Raw genomic sequence first — 25,448 nt, forward strand, 5'->3', positions numbered from 1 at the left:
CTTGGACTTCACTGCTCTAAGTGGGACCTGCTGACTCATGTTCAGCTTGGAATTATCTGCTGACTTGTTGCAATGTAGTTCCTCCCAGACATTAAGACATTAACACATAATCAGGCCCCCTATCCACCCCCGAGGAACACTAGCCACCTGTTGGATCATGTACCACTGATCACAACCTTTTGAGACCAGTCTAGCCATTTTTCTACCCACATCTCATGGTTTTGGCTATGAGGGTTCTGTGAAAGGTCTTGCTAGAATCAAGGTGAAAAATATTCATTGATTTCTTCTTATCCCCACTCCTATCCATTTGATCAGAGAAGGATGGCCAGGCATAGTGTGCCCTATCTAAAACATGTTGGCTGCTTCCAATCACATTTTTATTCTTCATGTAGCTGGACAGAATTTCTGGAAGGACTGGCTCCATAATCTTCCTGATGACAGAGTAGAGCCAGAGAAGACTGCGTTTTCCTGGATCATCTTTCCTGTCCTTTCTGAAGACAGTTTTTCCAGTTATTGGGAACTTCCCCCAAATGCCATGACCTTTTGAAGGTGTTAGAGTCCGGTGTCACGGTGACATCCCTCCACACCCTCAGCAGCCTTGGAGACATTACACAGCCTTTTGCATATTCATTTAGCTTATATGATCCCTGACTTGATCTTCTAGTGCAGGTAATATTTAACTCCTGCAGACTCTGCCACGACATCAGGGAGAGTTGAGCAAACCATGCCAGTAAAACCTGAGGTGAAAGCAGCATCATCTCATTCTTTCCTGTAGCCTTTACTCTCCTGCCTCACTGACCACTGGAATACCAATTCCTTTTGTTTTCCTTTTGTTGCTGATGTACTTCAGAAGCATACTGTAACTTTTTAAAGTGCTAACAGTGAACTGAAGAAACTGAAAGAAAGAAAACAACTGAGTGTTGTTTTCTCCTTGGAAAACAACACTCTTCTGCATAAATTTCGTGGATAGATTCAGCTTTTGAAGGATTTTTTGCTAGAAAAACACTTCCAGAGGCAATTCCATGAGGCTCCAATTTCAGTATATTTTTTTTAGGGTAAGTACTAGTACTTCTTATTACCCATCTACAATTTTATTAAAATTGCTGCCTCCCAGCATTACTTTTTGGAAAAAAAAAGTTTTATCTATCAATTTTAAATGGAAAAGATTACTGCCAAAGAATAAAGAAAGCTTCACACCTGCCAATGAGTTTTTCATCAACATATTTTTTACACATGTAGCCCCACTTAGCATCCAAGACTGCTCCAGTTTAGATGTAGGAATTTTCTAGCTAGCAATTTGAAAACTAGAACAATACCTCTTTGCATTTGGCCACATCATGTGCAATACCTCTTTGCATTTGGCCACATCATGTGCAAGAGAGAGAAAAATAAAAGGTCCCTCATGCAAAAACTCCCAATGTTCTTTGCACTATTTGAAAGATTGGTGTTTCCTAAAGTTAAAAGGTAAATTGTGCATTCCTAATGCAGAAGAAATACTTGTCTCAGCTCATTGAACTAAAGCCATTGTTCAATAAGGCTTCACCTACATAAATATACAGTTCACATAACAGTGAAGGTCAAAAGAGATGAGATCAATCTGAATTTCAGAGGTTAAACATGCCAAATACTTATTTTAAATGGTTTTTATGAATTAATTCTAAATACAAAGGCCAAAGTACATAAGAACACACAATAGGTACATTTAGAATATTCCTTATCTTTTCTCCATTCCTAATATTTAATTCCCAGGAGCTGTTTTAAGACAAGTGCAGTGCTAAGTTATAGAAAAAAAATAATCAAAAGCATAGAATATTAAGTGCAGAAAAAGTATAACATTCATTTATGCATACAGTGAAAAATATTCATAGAATAAGCTACAGACAAAAAACAGTGCTAGAAGTAGCACATGCAAGCTGGGAAAAGCATGATGGAATTCTGCTGTGCCATCTCGGATATTTTCTATGTGATAAACACGTATGACTGAGTAGAATTCAATGCATATTAATATTCTAATGCTGTGTGTTTCTTTTGCACATGATTTCTCCTTAAAAAAAAACCTATTAAATTTTACTTTTCATTTCACAACTGAGTCCTTTTTTTTTAATAAAAATGCAACCCCCCCTTGGTTGATAAAACACTATCAATTAGTGACACCAGGGGAATGATTATGCAGTTACTATGGAGTCCATAGAGCAGCAGTGCATCTGAGCTTTATACAGTCTTTTAGAAATACTCAGACTACAATTTGTGGAATTACACTAGCCTATATATCTTTCTAAAAGTTTGTTCCTGTCAGCAATCACCTTTCACTCTTTACAAGCAGGAATGTCTAATACATCAGTTTATAAATATCAATCTTTAGACATGTGTTCTAAAGGACAATTATTCCCCTGCAGGCAATCTACTGGTGTTTGTAGTCACAGAGGAGAAGCACAGGAATACAGAATGCACAAAAGTTACATCAAGAGAGTAAACAAGGGTCACGCATGCACCATTTCCTCATCATATTCAGTTTATTTCACTTATATAGATCTTATTCTATCGTGACCTTGTAGGTCATACACGTATTGAGAAAGTAAACTCTAAGCAAACACCTCCACGGTTATACAAAAATGAAGTATAAATATATTTCTGATTTTAGTCCCAGGTGCAACAATGCTGGGTTTATATTTCTTGACCTTAGGAAGCCACTTTCAATTACAACAGCTAAGGCACTGGCAGCCATCACAGCTCTAAGCCAATTTTCTTCAGGGATAGAGGAAGATAAGATTGTTATATCTTTCAGAGGCCAAAGAAATCTTTAATTATCATCTGAATGGTGAAAGAGTTCAAACAAAGAAGAGTCCAGGATAGAGCACCAGTTGACATCTATTTTGATTTGGATTGTATTTGTGTTAGGTTCCATTTAATATGTTTGAGGGTTGTGGGTTGATGTGGCTAGCAAACAAGCCCCATCCATAAACTTGCTCACTCTCCATGGGACAAGGAGGGAAAACAGAAAGAACAAGGGTGAGAAAACTTACAGTTTAAATTAGAGACAGGGAAATCACTCACCAGTTACTGTTGCAGGCAAAACAGTCTCATCTTAGGGCTTTTGAGTTCATTTATTGCCACATAACAAAAGCTAAATTTAAATACTGAATTAAGTATTGAGAAACAAAAGAGGACATCTAAATACTTAGGGGAAAACATGATTCCCCAAGAAATATCTTTGCCAGATCCAGCTTCTCTTCCAGGCTCACTTCATTTCAAACACCTTGCCTTGCCTCCCCCTGTTCCCGTTCTTCCCTTTTCCCTCCCAGACTTCTCTTCTCCTTTGTTATTGCCACAAGTTACACCCAGCTCCTTCAGTGAGGCAAGGAGGACCACATGATGTCAGTGTCAGTGCTTAGTGATCTCTCAGTTCAGGTAAATTAAAATACAAGCAGAAATTTAGAAAAGAAGCTATTCTTTAAAAAAAAAAATAAATTTACACCTCAGATTTATTGACTGTAAGTTCTGAAACTGACAAAAATACAATATTTTTATAAGAATTAAGTTAGCAGCAAGCAGTATTTTTGTGTTTTCTCTATCATATAGAACCCCTACTAAAAAGGGCATGTTAGCCCTGAAAAATATTTTCAGTCTCCTATCTTCCAGAACTGAGTCATTGTTGTTTGCAAAATTTTTATTCCCCTGACTGCTTTTCTGCATGTCCAGGAACATACTCTGGCCCCACGCTACATGCCACAAGACGACCTGTGTGCATTTACATGTGAAATCTGACTACAGAGAACAGAAAAGACCCATGATGATTTCTGGCTGGAAAAATTAAGGAAATGTGCAGTAAATTACAGTCTCCTGTAGCTTTAGTTGTCTTGCATTGAGCATGAACAATGTTATACAACCATGCAGGGAGGCAGATCACTGACTGCTGCTTTTCTATGGCAGCTCTGAAGACAGAGTAATAATTTACACGGTTGTGCAAAAGTCAGGGAGGCTGTCATAGCAAAACAACACCATAATAATGAGGGATTTAAATTCCTTTCATTTAAATTGTTTAAGTATTACAACAGTGAGAAATGTAGAAACTTGAATGGGTTTTCATCCATCATAAAACAGTGATTCCTGGAGAAGTCATTCACCAAATATGCAAGAGTAGAGGTGATTTTTCATCAAGTTCAGAGCTGCGTGTAGGCTTTGAATAAAAAAATACCAAGAACCACTTTTTATGGCCTTAATGTATTCAAATTCAACATGACTGATGATATTCCATTTTGCCCATTGATACGGGTATTTTTATTTAAGCTACCATTACATTTAAGTGACTTTTAAGACACATCATTGGTTTCAATCCTGAAGTCTTAATAATTTCAAAATATTGAAGTAGAAATATTAAATATTTATAACTTCTTTGAAAATTCTTGAAAGTTTCCTATTTATTTAAGGAAAACTAGGTAGTCATAGCATGGTCAAGTCATAGTATAGCACAGTCAAGCATGTTTCCAGAATGTAAAAAAGTACTATTTCCATGAAAGGCAAAAACCAGCCATAACAGATATCAGGGAGCCATTATCCTTGTCCAATACCATTCCCTTGCTTCTTGGTGACTAAGAAGTAATTTCAGGAGCATCACTCCATTTGCCCCCAAGTCACTTCATTTCAAGCACTACAACTGATTCACACCATTTTGTCTCTGCTGATCACCGTATCCTTTTAAAACATGAGTTACTAAAAAAAACCCTGTCTTTAATTCTGCCCCTCCACTCACATTCAGAGGATTGCTTTAGTTATGGCTCAGGCAGCTTCTCCTTATTTCGGGCTGATTTTTTAGGGACCCCCTTCAGCTGTTTGGTAGAGTAATCTCTAAAGGTCACATCTCAAAAATATTGTTCACAGAGAGTATAAACCTCATTAATTCATAACAATATCTTTTTCTACTGATATTGGTGCACTAACTAATGTATCAGTGAATTTAATGACAAGTAGAGCAATTAGAACTAGCAGAAGATGATCTACCACCTACTTCCTCCAGGATGCTATACAAAAGAAAAATCTACTGACAAACTGAAGCAAACTACAAGGAAAATGGAAAAATTTAAGTTCCAAAACACCTTCTTTGGAAGTAAATCCGCGATTATTCTAACAACAAATATCACCCTCTTGGTTGGACTCCAGCTGGAAATTGTGACAGAAATTATCCTGTAATCATGTCATAAAACAATTACTTCCTATACCTACCAAAAAACACATGCATGTTCTAATCTTTATTTCAAGATTCTCTTGTGACGTTCATTTCAGTCTGTTTCTTTACACCAACCTTCCAAAAAGTAACTGCCAAGAAAGCCACTATTCATTAAGCCATCAGTTTAAAAACTAATAGATAGAAAAAAAAAAAAAGTTAGAGAATAACAGAGAAAGTAAGATCCCCTAAATACTTGCTCATTTATTTTTTTAATGTATTTATTCTTTCTTCCTTTTTTTTTTTGCAAGTGCCCCATCAGTGACTGCTATTTGCCATTTGAATGCCTGAGAACTTCACATAAATCCTTTGAACTTCAATATCTATGACTGAATCAAGGTTATTCAAGCTACATTGTTTCAGTGGAGCCACTGAAAATCATCCACAACAATAGACTAGAGTTTTACAGCAATTTGGAAACAGCTTTTTTTCCTTATTTGCAAAGCAAATTATCCCCAGAAAGACCAGAAAATGAATAACCCCACCTTCTATGAAGATTATGATAATACAGTTTCTTCCTCTTTTAAAAGTGAACTTCAAAGCTAGAAAAATTTGGAAAATAACTGAGAAAAACTAAGGAAGTTTCTCTTTAAAATTTCTGTAGTCCTGCTTTCCATACACTTTCATTTTAATACATTAAGAATGCAAGAAGTGCCTGAGGATAGATGATTCTTTTTTCTATTTCAAGATTCAATCATTTCAAGCATTACCACGTGTTCTCTTTGAAATCAGTAGAAAATAATACTTATTGTGTGGAAAAGAGAAAATTCCTCTCTCAAGGTGTTTTTTTTCTAATCAGATTTCTGTACAGGAAAGCCATTACAGTGCCCAGAATGTCTTGTCTGCTGGATTAACACAGACACACTGAGGTGATAAGAAAATTAATTTAGGCTTTAGATACGCTGCCTTGTTATGGAAGAATGTCAACTGAAGATGAAAATCACTACAGAGAGAATTACATCTCTTACGGTCTTTTTAAAAATTTTTACCTCAGGACAGTCATGCTTAAAGGCTGTGATACAACTCACAAAGTTGCACTTATACACACAAACTAGCTCAGAGTCAAGGCCAAAAGATACACCTAAGATGACTCAAAAATGTGGATCTTCTATGACTGTAGAGTCTAAGAAACAAATTCAGATGTCAAATTCTGGTCTAGAGATTAAAATTCAATTATATTCATTCTACCCAAAAGATTAAGATTTCAATGAATTTCTTCCTTCCATTTCTTTTCTAGAGGCTTCAACTCAAATCTGTGTCTTCCATCACCTGGTCAACAAATATGTTTCAAATGACCTTCTGATAACAAGCACCAGGAGGAGAAAGTCCAGCATTTCCACTTGGGGCTCAATGATATACTAAGATTTCATACAGCTCTCCTAATCCACAAGAGACTTTTTCTGCCTATGAAAATTATTAGCATTGAAAAAACACACAACAAACATCAACTGGAAAACACACAAGCAGTTTGACTCTAAAGAGGAATCAGTGTGTTTTAGAAATTATGGGCTTTCTATTTGTCTACCACTGGAAGAACAGAATCTATTCCTTTTTAGAAGGCCTTGCATGACAAACAAACCAGATTATTAGCATTTGCTGCACTCACAGATGTTTCTTTACTGTACAGAGGAGGGGCTGTGCAACTTCCTTCTCTGCACAGGAACTAAATGGTAACTTGCAAATTTGGAAAACCACCTCCCTCCCTTTTTTTTTTTCTTTACCTTTTTAAAATTGTGGTAGCAAAACCAAAACACTCAAAAGTTCCAATCCCAATATGTAACAACTGTCTTTATATGGCATTTATGTTCAGGCTAAGTAGATTATGTCTGTACATAAATTAATGTTTTGTTCCCAATACAAGGCCTGACATGTCAGCTGACTTGGCTCAAACTTCTGACCTATTACCAGGTTTTAGGAGCTGGTTAATCTTTCATTTCATTTATATTTCCTTGTTTGGCCAAAATTGTGCTCTGTTGTATTTAGAGGGGTAGTGGGAATAGCCTGCCTCAAAGGAAGTATCTCCTATTTCAAATCGAGAGATTTGAAACATCACCAATTAACATTATTCATTCCTAGCAGGAACTAATCACCCTTCCATTTGTGACAAAATCAAAAGTTCAGAAGTCTCAAGATACCTGTATGAGTTCTTCTTTCAAATTAGGTAATCTTTTTAGGAACTTCTCAGATCAATAACAGACAGGCAGATAACGGTATCTTCACAGTGCAATATGGGCTATATTCTAAATAGAGTAAATTCTTTCAGTTATCAAAAAAATTTGAAGAATATTAAGATACAAATAGGGGGGTTTAATTTTAAGCCAAAGTCCTCACCTACATTTTCATAGAGTGTTAACCTCCGAGTGACATCTTCGATACACCATAACTCCTTACATGAACCACCTCTATTTTCAAAAAGCCTTTTTTTAATAATACATGTATTTGTACATGTATTACAGTGCTGAAGGTACAGATCACGGAATGTTTTTGTAGGAACTGGGATTCTAAGATCAAGCAGCATGTTTTGATCTGGGCCTATTCTTAGTTTGAAGAATCACACTTGATTTATAATAAGTAGAGTAAAACCTGTTCTAACAGATAAATCTGCTTACTTCAATTGAAGTTTATTTAAAATGCAATAGAACTTTTGTTGGTTGAGCAAATACAATGCTTTTACATCTTTTTAAATTATCGTGAGACAAAATATCCAGAGAAGATATATGCATTGCTATGCATTCTCAGAAACTTCTCAGACTATGTGCTGAACATTCACTTAAACAAACCTTCTTCTTCCTTTGTGGTTATAAGACTTGGATATACTTATTTCATTCTCTGTCCTGATGCATCAAACAATATAATTCTGTGTATAATTGATCTCTTCTCAGTTGTTTTCCATCAGTGATTATTTTGAGCAACTAGGAATTATATACACAGTTCCAAAGGACTTCATTCACTAAAATACAGAGTTAAAAACTCCACAATTTTAGCCTAAAGCATGGATTACGGACATATCAAGTCCCAGCAGAAGACACAACCTATTTACATAAGAAATTTGGCAAAGAAATAACACAAAATTGAAGCGGGATTAATATTTTAACACTCACAGAAGACATTTATTTAGGAAAAAAATAATGATAAAACACAGTATTAGTGACAGACGGAAAACTACACGCATTGTGATATAGTGGCAAGGAAACCTATGTGATTATTTGCTAGAGTAAACTAATTATTGCAATTTGCCAGAGTGTTCTGAAGCACTGTGATTGCAAAATACTAACACAGACCCCAAAAAATTATGAAGAACTTCGGAATAGTAGAAAATAAAAATAAAACTCCCAAAAGAAAACCCAACCAATGAATGACCCAAAAAAACCCAAACAAAAAACCAAAACCAGCAAAGCAAGGTAGAGAACTGTAAAACCACAGGTAACTAGAAGACCATGCACCAAAGAGAGAAATGGTCTGCTTAAGCAGGACCAGGAGGTAACTTATAGAAGTAGCATTTTGATGTGAAGTACAGGAGTATTTAGAATATCATTCTTTTTGATGTGTGTGTGCCTGGGGGTATGAGGTAGTAAAGTGTCCTAAATCTGAAAATTTAAAAAAAAAATTGCCAAAAGTAGGGTCACAGTGCAAACACCTGTGTTCTTTGCAGTACCTGCAACACCCAGTTTTCACCACCGGGTCTAATCTGCAGACTGATATTGCTGCCCATCTCTCCCTTCCACTCCAATTCCTGCTGTAGCTCAGCAGCAGAGATTTACTCTGCTCTTTCTCACCTTGGAAGGAGCTGGACAGAACATTTAGGTGAAAATGACTAAAGTTTTTACAGTGCCTTCATTCATTATGCTCTCAGCATCGTATGAAGAACAGTAGCTGTGGTCACTGAAGCTTACCAATTTTAATAACAACATTGCTATAAACTACGACGTAGTTTTAAGGAAATGTATAGTCATATGCCTGAATTACACCATCACTAAAAATCCAAGATGAATATGACTTCTATCTGTAACTATGAGGATTCCTGTTCATTATACTAATACAACCCCTACTTTTAATCATAAAACATTTTACAAGTATCAGTGCTGTTAGATTTTTCATGTGTTTTAATGCAGCTTTCATTTTTTTGGTCCTATGGAAAAACACACACAATTTAGTTTTATGCTATTTGTGTTACTATGATATTACAGAAGTATTCAGTCAGACATTAAAAGGGTAATAAGACAAGCACTCAGCATCCAAATTTGTGTTATATCAAGAGCTTGTTTTCTTAATTTGTTAGTTTATCCTTGCTGGATTGTGTATTTAGTTGTAGTATTTATATATATTGTACAGATGATGTATGATATATAGAAAACATGTGCAAGGATGGACATATTGGTAAGATAAATCCTGTGGAAAGCCATTATATCCCAGATGAAAGGTTAAGTAAGTCCTCTTCCTTCTAATACTTTTACTTGTGTTGATATAATCTACACAATCTCCAAAACTCCTGTGTATTTCTTGAGTCTTAGTTCTCCATAATTTCAAGCAATCACAAAAATCAGTGGTTTTCCCTACCTTAACAGAGAAGAAAAAAATTAAAATCTTTTTTATTTATATGTACAGAAACAAAACTCTTTGTCATAAGGTCCTAGAGAAAGGGTTATTTTCCCATTTCACTTTGATGCATGACAATAGTTAATAACTATTGCCTTATGTGATCTCAATATATTTGTAGAGCAGAAAAAACCTTAACTTCTGGCTAACAAATTTTGTTTACATGTGTTTTCTTAACACATGGCTCTTTGCAAAAGTCCTTGTTTTCCTTGCTTTCAACAGAGAAATATTAGTGGAAGTTCAAAAGACGGCATATGTGCCTTTATGTGACACTTATGGTGAGGTCATTCTTACTGACAGAACACACAAAACAGAGCAATAACAGGACAAATAGAAAAAGCATTTGCTGTGTTAAAGATTTCTTAACACATTTCAGCTGAGAAATACACTGAGCCACATACATTTTACAGTGTGCAGATTACTCAGTAGCGTACTGTCAGCTCTAAAGTGTTTTCCATAGCTGTGTGCTCTGGGTTTTATTAAAACAAGGACCTAATGCTATCAATGATAAGAGAGGTCTGGAGCCCCTTAGAATATAGGTAGAACTCCTTACCTAGTCAAAACAGAGGTAGAAAAGTCTATCTTCATTTCTAAATACTTTCAGACCTTCTGGATACTAATCCTTATACCTAACCACTGCTGAATTGTTAACAATAGCAGCTGCTATGCAAAGTTACTACAGAGCTCTTTACAATTCAAGTTCAGTACTTCAATTTATATTATAAGCTGCAAACCCATTGCCATAGAAAATCTTATAATTTCTTTTGTAGCATATGTGCCCCGCTCCAAATTAAATCACAGTTATTTTAAATTTTCCCACTCATAAGTGGAAGGGCCTATTTTGTCCTTGAGTCTCTTAATACAGTACCCTTCAAGTCATTTATTTCCATGGAAATCTGTAAAAGCTACTGATTGTTGAGTCATCTCTTGGTAATTCAATTGCTCACAGGTCAAAGAGGTAGTAATAAATCTATTAATAAACACAAAAGATAAAGTGGGTTTAGATGGAGTCTAGTGAATTTATCATTTTTGCTGACTATTCGTATTTCCTTAAGGCTGCAAAGAAAAGGCAGGACTTTCACCTCATCAGTAGCTAAAGAAGAAATGCATTTTAATTTTTGGGGCAAATATTTCTAAAAAGAAATTGTAGAGTAAAATATTACAACAGGAATATAGATCAAGCTAGCAACCATTTGGAAAACCTATATGTATTACAATGTCATTCATATAAAAATTTATATATTTTACTGTTAGTTTTGAAGGTATTTCCACAGCCCTTCCCTTGTTCTGCATTTCATAGCTGTGCTAACAGCTGAAGACAAAGTACATGATATGGCATGATGATATGTCAGCATTAGAGATGTAATTTGTACTGACAAACAGTAAAGCAAAGATACTTTTTGCTGTACTTATTAATGTGAATCCTGTAGACTTCTCTCTTATTTAATCAAAAGTATTCCTGGTTTTGAGAACCAAAAGGAACCTTAAGAAAACAATCCTTTTCCATTTTATTTTCTAACTATTATAAAGTTTTTGTGAAACTGAAATAATGATTTCTGAGCTTGAGTCAGTATTTTTCCTTGACTTTTCTCAGCAGCATGATATCAAACATAGCCCCTGTGACTTGTCTCCCTCCTGCCCTTAAAAAAAATATCTTTTCCCCCCACGCTGGCACTGTACAAGGCAAAACATTTCTAAATTTTAGGGCACAATAGGAAAAAACCCAACTTCTCGTACTCCCTTGACATAAGCCATATCAGCAAGGGTAGTAAAGTGAACTGAAAAACAGCATTATCACTGTATAGAACTACTGGGTACAGACACGGTTAACAACTTCAAGAATTATAGTGCTGACAGTTTTTTCCCCTCTTCTCTGTGCTCCAATATGGTAGAATCCATTACTCTTGAGATACAGAAGTATAGGAAGTCAAGATCAAACAAAAAAGTTATGGAAAACTGTCTGAGTCTCATTATCACTTAATAATTGTGCCAAAAACTCATGTCATCAGTGCAAATTAAGGAAAAATACAGAAAATGTGACTGGGACAGATTAAATGAGGGTTTTTTTATCAGGCTACATAAAGTATAAGAAACTGGATAATTACTTTACCTGAAAAGGACAGCAGAAATACCATTATATAACTTCACAGTCCATTTATTATCGGGCTAGCACAAACAAGCACAAGACCCAGCAAAATGACAGCAGGGACAAGTTCATTAAATCAAGAATCAGATGTTTGTTGCTAGAAGGAAGCACAGAGACACTTATGCTGCTGCTGCTACCCCACTACTTGTTGTAAGGGGAAAGAGAACAGCTCAGATGTATTCCCAGATTCAGTTTCTGAGAGATCATTCCCAAAGTAAAGGGTAAAAGCCATTATACAGCCAATAGCATGTAACTACAATGTGTTGCTGACCACAACACTTGTTGTTGTTTGCTTGTCTTATTCCTTGCTTAGTGAAATTTAAAAAGATGCTTCTGAAAAAGCAGATACACAACAATCAACATAGTACCTTTCAGTATATCTTCTGAAATTTACATCCAGAAAACCACAATAGGCAGAAGAAAAGTGTGAAAAAATCAGTCCGAAATTTTTCTTAGTTGCATCAAGAGTAATTGTTTTTTATTTTTTAAAAAAGGAAAAGAAATTAAAAAAAATAAAATTACTGCAATAGAAGTTTACCCACAAACTGGCTTTGCCATTCAAATCTGAAGAGAAATCAGTATTAAAATTACCTGGCTTTGGCAACTAATATTTTGCAACAAATATTAGTTTTGAGCAACCCACAATAACTATTTATTCTTTGAAAGGATCAGAGAGATTATTATCAAGAGTTAAAATACCTTAGCTGAATAATCATAAATGTCTTACAACAGAAGGTCACTGTGAATCATGCAGGCATACTTCAGCCTAAAAAGTTCAATTTACAAACATATTTTTCCTTTGAATTCTGCCTGCTGACATCCACCAATTTTCCATGCCTAATCTTACGTTTTCCTCTTGTTATCTTTCATACTCTGTGGTAACAAACACCAGATAGACATTTAAACCTGCTCACATTTCACTCACTGACAAGATTCAATCAAAAAGACCATAGAATATGTTGAGTTGGAAGGGACCCAAAAAGATCACTGAGCCCAATTCCCTGTTCCTTGCAGGACTACCTAAAACTAAACCATGTGACTAGAGGCGTTGTCCAGACACTAGTTGAACTGTGGCAGGCTTGGTGCCATGACCAAGTGGCACTGGGGAGTCTGTTCCAGTGTCTGACCACCCACTGTGTGAACCTTCTCCTAATCACAGAACCTGCACCAGCACAGAACTGAATGGGACGACAAAATGCTTGATGCATCCCAGGACGTGGTTGGCTCTTCTGGTTGCCAGGGCACACTTATGTCCCACTTGCCTTCAACTGAACCCCAAGATCTTTTTCTATACTGCTGCTCTTGAGATTCTCTTCCCTCAATTTGCACCTATATGATTACCCTGTCCCAGGTAAAGAATCAAGGACTTTCTCTTGTTAAATTTCATACCCACCTCTCTCATCTGGATCTTTCCGTATGACCTCTCTACCCTCAAGGGAGTTCAGAGCTCCTCCTAGACTGGAGTCATCAGCAAACTTAACATACATTCAGCTCCTGCATCCAAACAGAGCTCAATCTCCCATTGTTATTTCATGAAAGAAGAAAGGAAAGAAACTCATCCCTTTTGCTTTTCTACATACTTTTTGAACATCAAGGAGAAAAAAAACCCTCAAACAACATCAAACAAAAGAACCAACAGCTAACATATATTTAAAATATTTGCTCTGGAATGGTGTCAGCTTTCCCATATCTTCTGACTGAAAAGGAAAGCAAAAAGGCTTGAATACAGCTCCTACCACATATCCTACTCTTGCAGACAAGTTTATTTGCTTCTTCCCCCCTCCCCTCATATTATGAACATTCTGATTGCAGATTAGCTTTGCAGAATTTAATCTACACCGCATATGTTGCCTATTTTGGGAATTTATATAAAAACACTGTATCTTCAGATAACACCTGATTAATCACATTTCCTTAGCTAATTTTGCTTAAAGGAAAGCTATAAGCAGAAAGACATACTGCTTGCTATTTTTAAAGGGAAGTTAGTAAGGTTACATACTCTGTAAAGACATCATCAAGCTTCAAAGACAAGATACAATGCCAATGTATCAAAACAGGAACAAGACAGTGTTGTCAAACTACTTTAGGACTTGCATAAAAAAAAAAAAAAAAAAAAAAAAAGATTTTCCTAAGATAATTGAAGGACACAGAAAAAAATTTCTATTGGAGATGCCACGTGTGTTTTAAGATGCAAGCATCATTAGTATAAATACAATCTACTTGGGTAGGTTTTGTTAAGTTTACTTGCTTAAAAACCAAACTAAAGCACCTTCTTTAAGATACACTACTGATATAAAAAGGCATTTCTAGTAAACTATATAAATAAGGACAATAACAAGAATGATCATCACTGCATGAATCAAAATATGAAAGCTTTAACTTATATAACATAGCTTTTACAAGAAATACTTAAAGGCTATATATTAACCATTTCTGTGATTGAAATGGAGATTCAATTCTGAAACATCATTTTAAAGGCTGCTCATGGGGTAGACTTAAAATATCAACAGCCTCAGAAATAAACTGACTGCTTCTCATAGAACAGACTTTAAATATCAGCAATCCCAGAAATAAACAAAGTTCATATACAACCTAGAGAACCAAAGTTTGGCAAAATATAAATATTTACTTTTCAATATCTAATTGTTAAGACAGACTTCCTAGACATCTGTTTCAACATATCTCAATCACCAGTAACTTCAGAAGACAAAAACCCCCAAATCTTTTCTTTTTTGACTATTATACATGGCTGCAGAAGAGTAGGTCTTTACTGAATAGTGGCTTCCTTTCTACTTAATTTTTTCAAAACATTGAGACATCAAACATTTAAGTAACAAAACCAAATTTTAAAGTGTTCACAAATTACACGTGAACTGTTTTGAAAAGTATTAAGTTACATGGAAATAATGTTTCACCACTGCATACTCCCATTTTGTTCTGAGAGAGTAGCGTTTTGTGGCCAGAGAAGACAATGTTGTTACAAATATTCTGTTAAAGAGCTATTTGAGCACCTAATCAAGAGGAGTTATAAATATAAAAAGTAAAATTACAGAAAGAGTATGCTAGAACTTTCAAATAAGATTTCTCACTTATATACCAGCAATTCTGTTTGTCAATCTTGGAACAAATTTATTATCATGAACAAAGATGTTACTTCCAAAAATTCATGTTTTCAAACATGTACAGAATTTATTTTTCCTTTGGAAAAGTTTACAGGCGGGGAAAAAATAGGTGGTCAGCACTGTGATTTACAACACTGAATAGCAAATACAGCAGACATTCAGAAAGTCACCAATGTTTCAGAGTTTTTCAGTTGTTGGCTAAACAACTGCAAGTATAAAACCAGAATAAAATGTCTAATCAAAAGTGACTTCTGCATACAGAAAATAGATTTTTCACTAATCTGTTTTAAGAAGAAAGTTTAACCAGTTATAGAAAAGGCTGTGACTGCCCATTCAGTTGCACGACTCAGTTTTCAATTCCGATCTCATTCAGAGTTTACAGGCTCAGTCTCATTCTTTAGCATGTAGAAAGCCTGTTCTTCCTCCTATGGGTCACAAAAATGCAGTACTAGAGAAGAAAGACAGGGTACTAACAAGCAGTGGTGTACTGGTTTTACTGGGCTTTTCTTCCACAGGGCCAGATACAGACACCCCACACATTCCTGGTGCAAGTTATATTAAGAGACTAAATGCTCTGTTTTACATTCATTTTTACTTTTTGTTGAATTCTAGTTCTTCCCATCAAAAACTCATGAGGTGAGCCACTGAGAACAGGACAAACATACAAAAAACTTCATTTTTAGTGGCTTAATAGGAAATTCTATGAAAATACAGCAAATGGATCACAGTATGGGGAAAAAGAGTATTTTTATATATACTTATATACAAAAAAGCATTTATAAAAAGGAAATACAATAGCTGTTCCCATTGCCTTAAAGTAAAATATTTTTTAGAAATTTCCTCTGAGGGAAAATTACTTAGGCTGTCAGCAGTACAGGAAGTATGGCAGAGAATATATAGAAATGGACAAAATTAAAAATATCATGTGAAAAACAAGGAACCTTTCAAACATGACTGCACAAGGACATATAAAAGATAGAGTTAAGGTAAAATAGGCAATTCCATGACATGTGAGATTAAACAATAGTGATATGAAATGTCATCCTGATAAAATTTCAATACACAGAGATGTATAAGTCATACTTAAAATATATGAATATCTAGAGTTTGAATTCACATTACGGATATATATTACAAAATAATTTAAAATTAAGATCTTTGAAGAAGATATAAAAGCTGCAGATGCTCTAAATCTTTGAAACAGGAATCAACAACTTATTGAGACACTTTCAATTCAGTGCATGCACATTAGAAATCTGGTCCCAAAGCTGAAATAAAGTTGCATTAGAGGATGTACATACAGGTAATTTAATGTTATTTCAATAGAGCAAAAAGATAACATTAAAAGAATTTTGTTTTAGTGTATAACTTATCTTGCAAAATGTTACATTCTCATGCAAAAAAAAATTCAAATTAATTTTAGTATCAAATACATGGAAAAACTTATTTTCCACTTAGAGGAAAAAACCTCGTAATTTCTACTTACCTTCAGGATCAAGGAGTTTCTCTATGCCCAGGTGTTGCCGGGCTATGTTGAATGCATGTTCTAATCGTTGTACAGGTGACGGCTGAGAAGCAACAGCATTCCAATCAAATAGGTCTGGTCTAAAGAAAAAATAAGAGTAAGTTTCTTATTTTTCAGTCTTAGATTTATTTATGTATTTCTAAGGCTATCCATCAGCATCAGCTACTGCTTTTTTATTTTCATAATCAAAGATCTTGTTCGATTGGCGATGGAACTAATGAAGCTTGGCTTCTAATGGGATTGCACCCTATTCTCATCCATGCCCACCACAATCATATTAACTACGTTTCTTATATTCCATCAAGTCCCAACAGCCTATTACCTCACTCCCCCAAATCACCTGTGTTGACCCATAGCATTCTGTTCCTGTCACTGCTCAAATATCCACAGTGGGTTTGCTCCTTATTCTAGTCCCAAGTAGTTCCTGTGTGAGTAAGATCACATGCTGTGGCCATGCACACTGGGACTGGCTTGTGGCAAGCAGGACAGAACTGCTGAGGCCATTTTGGAGCCTTCCCCCTTTCCCCAGCCACCAGCTTTTCGCTTCTTTTGATATTTCTAAGAATGTAATCACTTCTGAGATTACCACCTCTCTGTTAAGTTTGAAGTCAGTCTACAAGTTAAAAAAATATCATAGAATCATAGAAACATTTGGGTTGGGAAGCACCTTTAAGAACAGAGTTCAACCATTACCCCAGCACTGCCAAGTCCACCACTAATCCAGGTCCATAAGTACTACATCTACACATCTTTTAAATACTTCACTTCTCTGGGCAGTCTTTTCCAATTCTCGATGACACCTGCAGTGAAGATGCTTTTTCCTAATATCCAAACTAAACCTCCCCAGCACAACTTGAGGCCATTTCCTCCTGTCCTATTGCTAGTTACCTGGGAGATCTGAATGACACCCACTTTGCTACAACCTCCTTTCACGTAGTTGTAGACAGAGACAAGATCTCCCCCAAAGCCTTTCTTCTCCAGGCTAAACAACCCCAGGTGCCTCAGCTGCTCCTCACCAGACCTGTGCTCCAGACCTCCAATAGATTGGAAGAGAACACTGTGCTTGTGATTCCTTAATCAGTCATCCCAAGGATTGATGTGACTTATGAACACATGCAGCATAGCTGCACATGCCACTTTGCTTACCATCTTACACTTTTCAGAGGAGTGTAAACCTGTAGTCCAATCACGGGTTTTAGCTGATTGGTGCAAAAGCACTAGAGCACAATACATGCTCTTGTAGGAAAAGACAGAACAAGCAAAACTGAATTATAGCTCAGATATACAATCTGGGACCTTGTATTATCAGTTGCACTGTTTGCAGTATAAATAACATTAACAGACCATGATCTTTGGCCCTTCATTTGAAAGTTATCCATTAGGAGACCACAATTTGTTATCAGGCACCTTGAAAAAAAATTTAATTACATATTTTGTAATTAATATACATATAATATGAAGCAAAGCAACTATGCTATTTGCGATTTTGTTACAGTGTTCTAAATCAGAAAACATTTAAATGTATAATTTCAACTGCAGATAAATCAAGTTTGCTATTTGCACAAATTAAAATGTTGCAATTAGTTATGACAGATTTACTTACATTTTTATTAATTTTTAAATTTAATTTTAAATAGTCTCCTAGCCTATAATAAATGGCAAAAACATTCACTAAATCATACTGTAATAATGTCAAGAGAGTAAAAGAAAAATGCCATTTATGTAGTAATAATTCCCCACTATGTACCTTTGCTGTCCAATTTTTTTCTGAGGGGGGAGTGATTTATGTAGTAACAATTAAGTTACTCCAAGTTATTTTGCTTCTCCGTGCAGAGGTTCGTAAATATTAGAGTTTTCTCCTTCCCACATACAGAATAACTTCAAAATACTAAATTTAGCTAGGGACATTACAAGGAAGGGAAAGGAAACTTTGGTAGTAATCTCTGTTTTTACTCCTGGATGCATTAAGTCTGTTATCTCATAGATTGGTTTGTGTACTAAAACACAGGCATTCACAATACAGATTATGTGTGCATAACTTTTGCCATCCTGCTTTTACTAGGGATAGTGAGTTAACATTCTTCATAGCAGTCCATACAATGCTATATTTTAGATTTATGGTTGAAAGAGTGTCCAGAGCAAACCATTTGTCTGGCTATTGCTGAAGTGTGCTTACACACGATCAAGACCTCTTTTCCCTCCACTCTTCTTTGCCCAAGTGAGTAGTATAGTGATGGTCAAAGAGCTCGAAGGGGACACAGCCAGGACAGACGGCCCAAACCATACCATATAACTTGAACAGCAATAAATATCTGGGTAAAGGAAGGGAGTGGGGTGGGGGGTGTTTGTCTTGGAAGGTGTCTACTAGTTGAAGACCGGCCAGGCATCAGTTACTGCCTTTGCATCACTTCTTTACCTGTTCTTCTTTCATTTATTTATTGAAACAGCCTATTTTGACTCAGGAGTTTTCTTGCCTTCCCTTCTCCTGTTCTCTTCCCTGTTCTAAAGGCAACAGGGGGAGAAGCAAACAAGTGGCTGTGTGGTTGCTCAGTTGCTGACTGGGGTCAGCCCACTGCACTTCTACATCTACATCTTACTCTGCAAGCATATAGATATTCTTCAATTCCTTATTCTCTCCAAATGTAATGCTTGGCATAGGATGCACAAGCCCATGCAGCAAATTTAGCAAAAAAACCCAACACTGTAGTAACCACAGAGCTATCTTTATGACATAAAAAGCTTGGCAAGGATGCATTGTGCAAATACTACAGAGACTAGAGTGTAAAAAGATTATTTAGTGACAAAAGCTTTTAGGACAAGGAAAGGAAAGAAAGGTTATTTAGTGACAAAAGTTTTTAGGACAAGGAAAGGAAAGAATGCTATCCAAGGGATTTCCTCCCCCTCAAATATTTTCATAGGGATTTCATTTAAAGTTCTAACCACACCTGTGCTGCTCAGAGCAGCACAGTATCTTCACACAATCATTACTTGTTTGGTGATATAAAATTCTATATACAGGAACATACTTTCTTCTAACCACTCAGGGCTCCACTGGCAAAGAAAATGAATATTTACGATTATTCATTGAAGAACATCACAATATTTTCTTAATCCTCTTGAAAAACCTCTGTCATCATTAAGAGTATCTTAGAGGGTAAATTTCATCCAGCTTCTCAGCTGTATAATCCAGGAGGGCATTTTCAAGTTAATGTATCCAGACAGGTTAGGGTTATTATCATGACATCTTGTGTAGAGGGAGGATTCTCAATGTAAGACACAGATTTTTCTTTTTTTTTAAACTCCAGAACTCAAACACAAAAGTTTCATTAATAAAGTTTCAGACAACATCATGTCTTCAATACCTTGGTTGAGTTTGCGTGCTGCATGTGCCTGTGTAGAGCATACACAGCATCTCTTTTTACACTCACTACAAATGGCAAAATTTGAACCCTCTTAGACACAGCAATAAGAGTAGTAAGCCTTAGTAAGTCAGTGACAGGATTCTTATCAGTCTTTTCTTAGTATTGTAGCAGACAGCACAGATTCCAAGTCAACTTAAAAGTATAAAGCCACCTACTGCAACTCAGCTCTGACAAGCATCAACTTAATTAAATAGAGAAAACAAAACCAAAAAACTCTCCCTACTCCAAAAGCAATTTAAATTTCCACATTTTTCCCTTTGTTGACAGAATATGTGACTACCCACATTTCAGTAGCACCATCACTAGAATAAGAGCGTAATAATATCAGCTTGAAGCATCAGCTTCTCAGTGCTACATGTCTAGATGTTTCATTGGGCATATTTATGTGGCAATACTGCCAAGTTTGACTGCAGGAGATATTACAGTCTAGAAAGTTAATAATTGTGGTATGTGGCAAATAGCTTTTAAAAATCCCTGAAACAACACTGAAACAGAATTTCAAATAACAACTATTATTAGCTTTCTAAGGAGTTTTAAATACAGGAGTGGGCTGCTATGAAATAGTAGAAGAAAGAAATAGAACAGTGATTCTCTGCTTTTGTTTGTTTTCCTGAATTTTTTGAACTGTATAAAGGGAGACAAAAATTGTTCTCGTATCTACAGCTTGGTTCATGTGTGACAGGGAGAAAATTGAAACAAAAATAACTAGTCTTCTTCATTCCTTTCCCTCGACAATACAAGCACATGAATGCTCAAAGAAATGAGAATTAAGTAGAACATGCTGAACTCCATCTAGCCACACACGGATCAGCTCAAACAGCACTGATCTTGTATTAGTTTATGACAAGATTACTGAGAGCCAAAACTGAAAGGCTTGAAGGCTTCAGTGGAGAAGTTTGTATTGTGAAAATCAAAATTGATATTTAATACAAGGTAATTTTTGTACTGACGGTTCTTTCCTATAACCAGCGGGAAAAAAAATAAAAGAATAAAGACAGAAGGAAAACAAGTCAGAAGTTTTCCAAAACATATTTCCAAGAAAAATAATTTTTCATAAGATATAAAAGGGGCTCCCCACTCCCCTCACCTGCCCCCAGTTACATAATGTACAACAGAACTATATCAACCAGGGTAAGAAAATTGAATCTGGAGTACACTAAGGCCAAACAAATCCAGACAGATTTCTGCATAGAAATTAAATTCACAGATAACAGAAACCACGGTTACTACAAAAACCAATAGGTTACTATTCAATTTAAAGTATGCAACAAAACAAAACTCAGAGGCAGCAGGTATCTATGTATAGTAACTTCAACCCACCACAGTGCTCTGTTCCGAGCTGAGCCCCTCTTATTTTTCTTAGAGACACCTTCTAAATCTTGCCAAAAATGGAAAGCTTATTTTCACAAGTGCAGATGTAAATATTATAACCATATAACACCTTTAAGAGTGTATAAGCAGCAAAGAAAAGAAAAACACCAGATTTTCTGAGATGGGATTCTAATCTAAAGAGGTAATGAATTTTGCAAAGGTGTAGATTTAAGAAAAGTTAAAAGAAACATTTATGCCAGAGGGAGAATTCTCAAGGAAGTGAAACATTTTGAAGATACTTTAACATCACGTGATGTACTGTTTTCATTTCTTCAAGTATCACAAGTCTTTAAAACAGGAGCCTTTATAACTTATGTGACTTTCAGTAAAAATTAATTACATAGACATAATTGCAAATATCATGAAGAAACAACATACATGTTTTAAGCCATTTTCTTAAGCTGCATCAAAATCTAGCTAAAGTATAACTCATATATTCTGTGATAAAACAACTCAGCAAAAGAGAAACTTACTGTTCTAATTCACAAAATTTTTCTATCACTGTAGGTAGAAAGTAGTCACATTTAGATCATAAAATTGACCATCTCCTTTTCAAAAGAAAAGTTGTGGGTTTGTTGCTCTAACTTTTGTACACAAGAAGATTTTGTATATGTCTTGAGTACTTTCACAATTAAAATAAACCAGGAGCCAGTAGCTAACATGTAACCTAGTGACTTGCTAAAATAAAATTATTGTCATACCTCTTCATACCATTGCTTTTACTTCTACTTTTCCTGTAACTTACTGAAGACAATTTTTTTTAATTCTATCCAGTGTGTTGTCTTAATGCCATTTTCCTTCCCTCCTTACTCTGTCACCCTGAAGCAAGAACAGCTGCACTAAAGTGCTCATTTCTAAGGCAGTCACCTGGGCTGAGTTCAAGCATTTTAAAGAAGCAAGGAGGAAGCTAATGAATGCCAACTGTTCCTACTTCAAAATCCTGATTAAAGAGGTAGGAGAAAAAAATATAAAAAGCCTCAGCAAAGTTAGAGGAAAAACATAAAGCTTTCTCTGATACCTGTCTGGAGGAAAAAGATTACAAGAGGTAAAGGAGAAAATCTCTCTATGATCTCCAGCCTTGAAGTAGGGAGAGTTTCACCTGTAGCAAGACTGACCTCTCTTTCTTAGCAAAATGTTTTAGTTTCTGTATATTCTTAGGGTGACAGTGCCATTCCACAGTCAGTTTTTATTCAGTTCAATGCAGAATATGCCATTCAAGGAACGTTATGGAAAGTTTATATTCTGAAAATTCTCACACTGATGTGCCCTTGTAGCTTTGCCAAGTAACCTGTGCTCCATTGCTCCTTGCACTCAGTATTGAAAGCAATTGCTAAGGAGCCCAAATGTCTGCAGAGAGATGGTGATTAGAAAGATGGGAATATCTACTTAAAGTAACCCCTTTATAAAATGATGGAGAAAGAGCATTAGAAATATCTGATCAAAACAAAACAGGCAGCTGAAAGAAAGGGATTGGTGGGCTAAAAGCCTATCAGAGAGAAAGCTTCCCATGGAGAGTACTGCTCTTACAGTGTACTATGTGGTTAGTGTTTTGTGACAGTCTCTTTATTTCAATCCCTTTAAGGAGGTGCTTAGAATATTCATCCAGATACAAATTTCATGTTACTTCCTGAACTTCTTTAAAAAAACCCAAAACAAAACAAAAAGCTACCTGCTCAGCACTGAAAAAGAGTAAGAAAAATGAAAATATCATAATCCTTAAAGGTAAGGGATTGGTTTGAAAAATAAATTGCTTTAATGCCACCAAGAAATCTACCCTCACTTTCAGAGACTAAATACTATGGAAAAAATTTTGGGTAGCATTATTCAAGATTCTTTGTGTGTCTGGTTGTTTTCTGGGTTTTTGTTTGTTTGGAGTTTTTTGTTTCGTTGATTGGGTTTTTTGATTTGGTTTTGGTTTTTTTTAGCAGTCTAGGAATAGTGCTACAATTGGCAAAAACTACGCACATGAGCACCACGTGCACCATATGAGTTCATCATCACACTTGATTTTCAAACTATAGGTAGTGTTTTTTCTGAATAACTCTGCTTCCAATCATGAGAATATCTAGATGTGATGAAGACTATGGATGCAAATTAGAGCCTGAGGCCAATGCAGAAGGCTTATGGCTTACCTCTGAAACACACCTGTAGGAAGGGCTAAACTCAAAGACTTCAATCTCAAAGGAGAAGGTATTATTTGCAGTAAAGACTATTTTTACAATTAAATCATGGAAGTCTTTTAGGTTTCAGGAACGATGAACATAAGTTTTAAATGTTTAACGAAGAAAAATTCCACTAAAGTATTTTATATATATATACTAGGTTATTATCTAAGTAACCACACAGACACATATAGTTGTTCTGACAATTAGAGCAACAAGTCCTCGTTTTCTTCATGAGACATTTCAATATAAAAATTCCTAGAAGAAAGAGAATTACTGAAAGGTAATGTAGAAAGGGACAGTAATGAAGAAGGAAAAAAGACAATGGAAACAGTGAATTAACTAAATACAGAGGAATAAAATCAGAGGATGAAAGGAAAAAGAAGAGAGCATCTGGACAAAACTTCACAGAGAACAAAGAAATGGACAAGAGTGAAGTGGAACAGGAGAACTAGAGAAACAGGGAAAACGGAAGGGTTATATTTAAAAGTGTTTGTCTTCAGAGGGCTTGTCATTCTATATATATTTTTAAAGCACAGGATGTGCAAGACACTGGGTTTCTCTGCGAATTCATGTAAACCACTGTTGAACAACTTTTCTTCAGTTTATGTTCAAAGTGTCTTCTTTAGGTGCTAAATCCAAGACTGACACCCAACAAGTATGTAAGGTACCTGCATTTTAGAGCGACTGAATTAGGCTTCTTAGAGAAGGGGGTTTTTTGTGTTTGTTTTTATAAGATAGAGTTAGGAGCTCCTGAACTCTCTGAGTGTCTTTGTGTAACTATTTAACTGATTGCATCTTGAATCTTGAAGGACAGTTCAATGTTTCCACACACAGAACACAATGTGCAAGGTCACCAAAATATTCATCGGTTCATCTTAAAAATTACTGACTCACTGCTTCAGAGAACATTAGCTCTTCCTCTGAAACTTTTGCAGAGCAACACTGTGATTAAAGTCTAGAAGAATCTGAATGCACACTTGCTTTTTCCCAGATAAGTGTACTAACTACTGGGCAAGAGACAAGACTTCTGTGGAGTAATTCTTTTTCACTTCTATTGAAAATAGGCTCACTGTGCAGAAAGCTGTGCAAGATTTATGGCAGCAGATAGAAGAGTAAAAGCGAGCTTAAGTTTTGCAGCCCTGAATTACAAAGCCTGAATAAAGTGCATAAATTCTAGTAAGCAGGAAATGAATGTTCACAACTGGTGAACTTTGCACTGAACTGAACACGGCAGTGCATAAAATTTGGCATGCAGACACAGAGATTTGTCTAGACAATCCCAATGGTTTAGGCAGGCAACTGCCTTCCCCAACCACAGACTGCTCCTGAATAAGTGTCCGTGTTCAGACTTCTGAAGCTATTCCTACAGAGAGGGACAAAAAGGAATTTCTGATTACTGATTTCAGACACCAGATGATATTACATGGTCCTGTGGAGCACACAATCTGAATATCTGAGTATCAGATACCCTAATCAGGAAAGAGGCAGTCTGATATTGTCTCTACTTAGAGACAATATCTCTAGGCCTTCTGCTGCACTGATTTGCTGAAGATGAATTCAAGATAGTTACAGTGCCATAGAGTGCTATTGGGTTTAGCTTTGAGTCTACAGTAACAATTAGTTATCCAATATCATTTCAGCATAACTATTTTTTGGCATTTTTGAAAGTAAGTATTTTCCCTTTGAGGTGTATCTATTTTTTATTTTCCCAGCTCTATCCAATGCAACAGAGGTAGCACTGTACCACCAAAAGTAGTAGGAATCACTCAATCCTTTTTGCATCACGAAGTTCCTGTATGACTTAAGCAACTTGGGGTTTGAGTTAAAAACTGCATTTTACCATTTAATAAGGTGTATATAGCTGATGTTTTAGGAAGACA

The 25,448-nt window shown here is 35.8% G+C and overlaps 1 protein-coding gene across 14 annotated transcripts in view; it reads right to left on the bottom strand.

The window, feature by feature from the left end:
* The window catches only part of DMD (dystrophin), a 1,059,271-nt gene that overhangs the window by 764,262 nt on the left and 269,561 nt on the right, over positions 1-25,448 (bottom strand). For all 14 annotated transcript variants that reach the window (XM_064646820.1, XM_064646822.1, XM_064646818.1 and 11 more), the window contains exon 7: positions 16,572-16,690. In XM_064646820.1, coding sequence (XP_064502890.1) covers positions 16,572-16,690 — 119 coding nt within the window. The remainder of the gene's footprint in view (positions 1-16,571; positions 16,691-25,448) is intronic.

Source organism: Pseudopipra pipra, chromosome 2, assembly GCF_036250125.1.
Source record: "Pseudopipra pipra isolate bDixPip1 chromosome 2, bDixPip1.hap1, whole genome shotgun sequence".
Classification (NCBI taxonomy): Eukaryota; Metazoa; Chordata; class Aves; order Passeriformes; family Pipridae; genus Pseudopipra; species Pseudopipra pipra.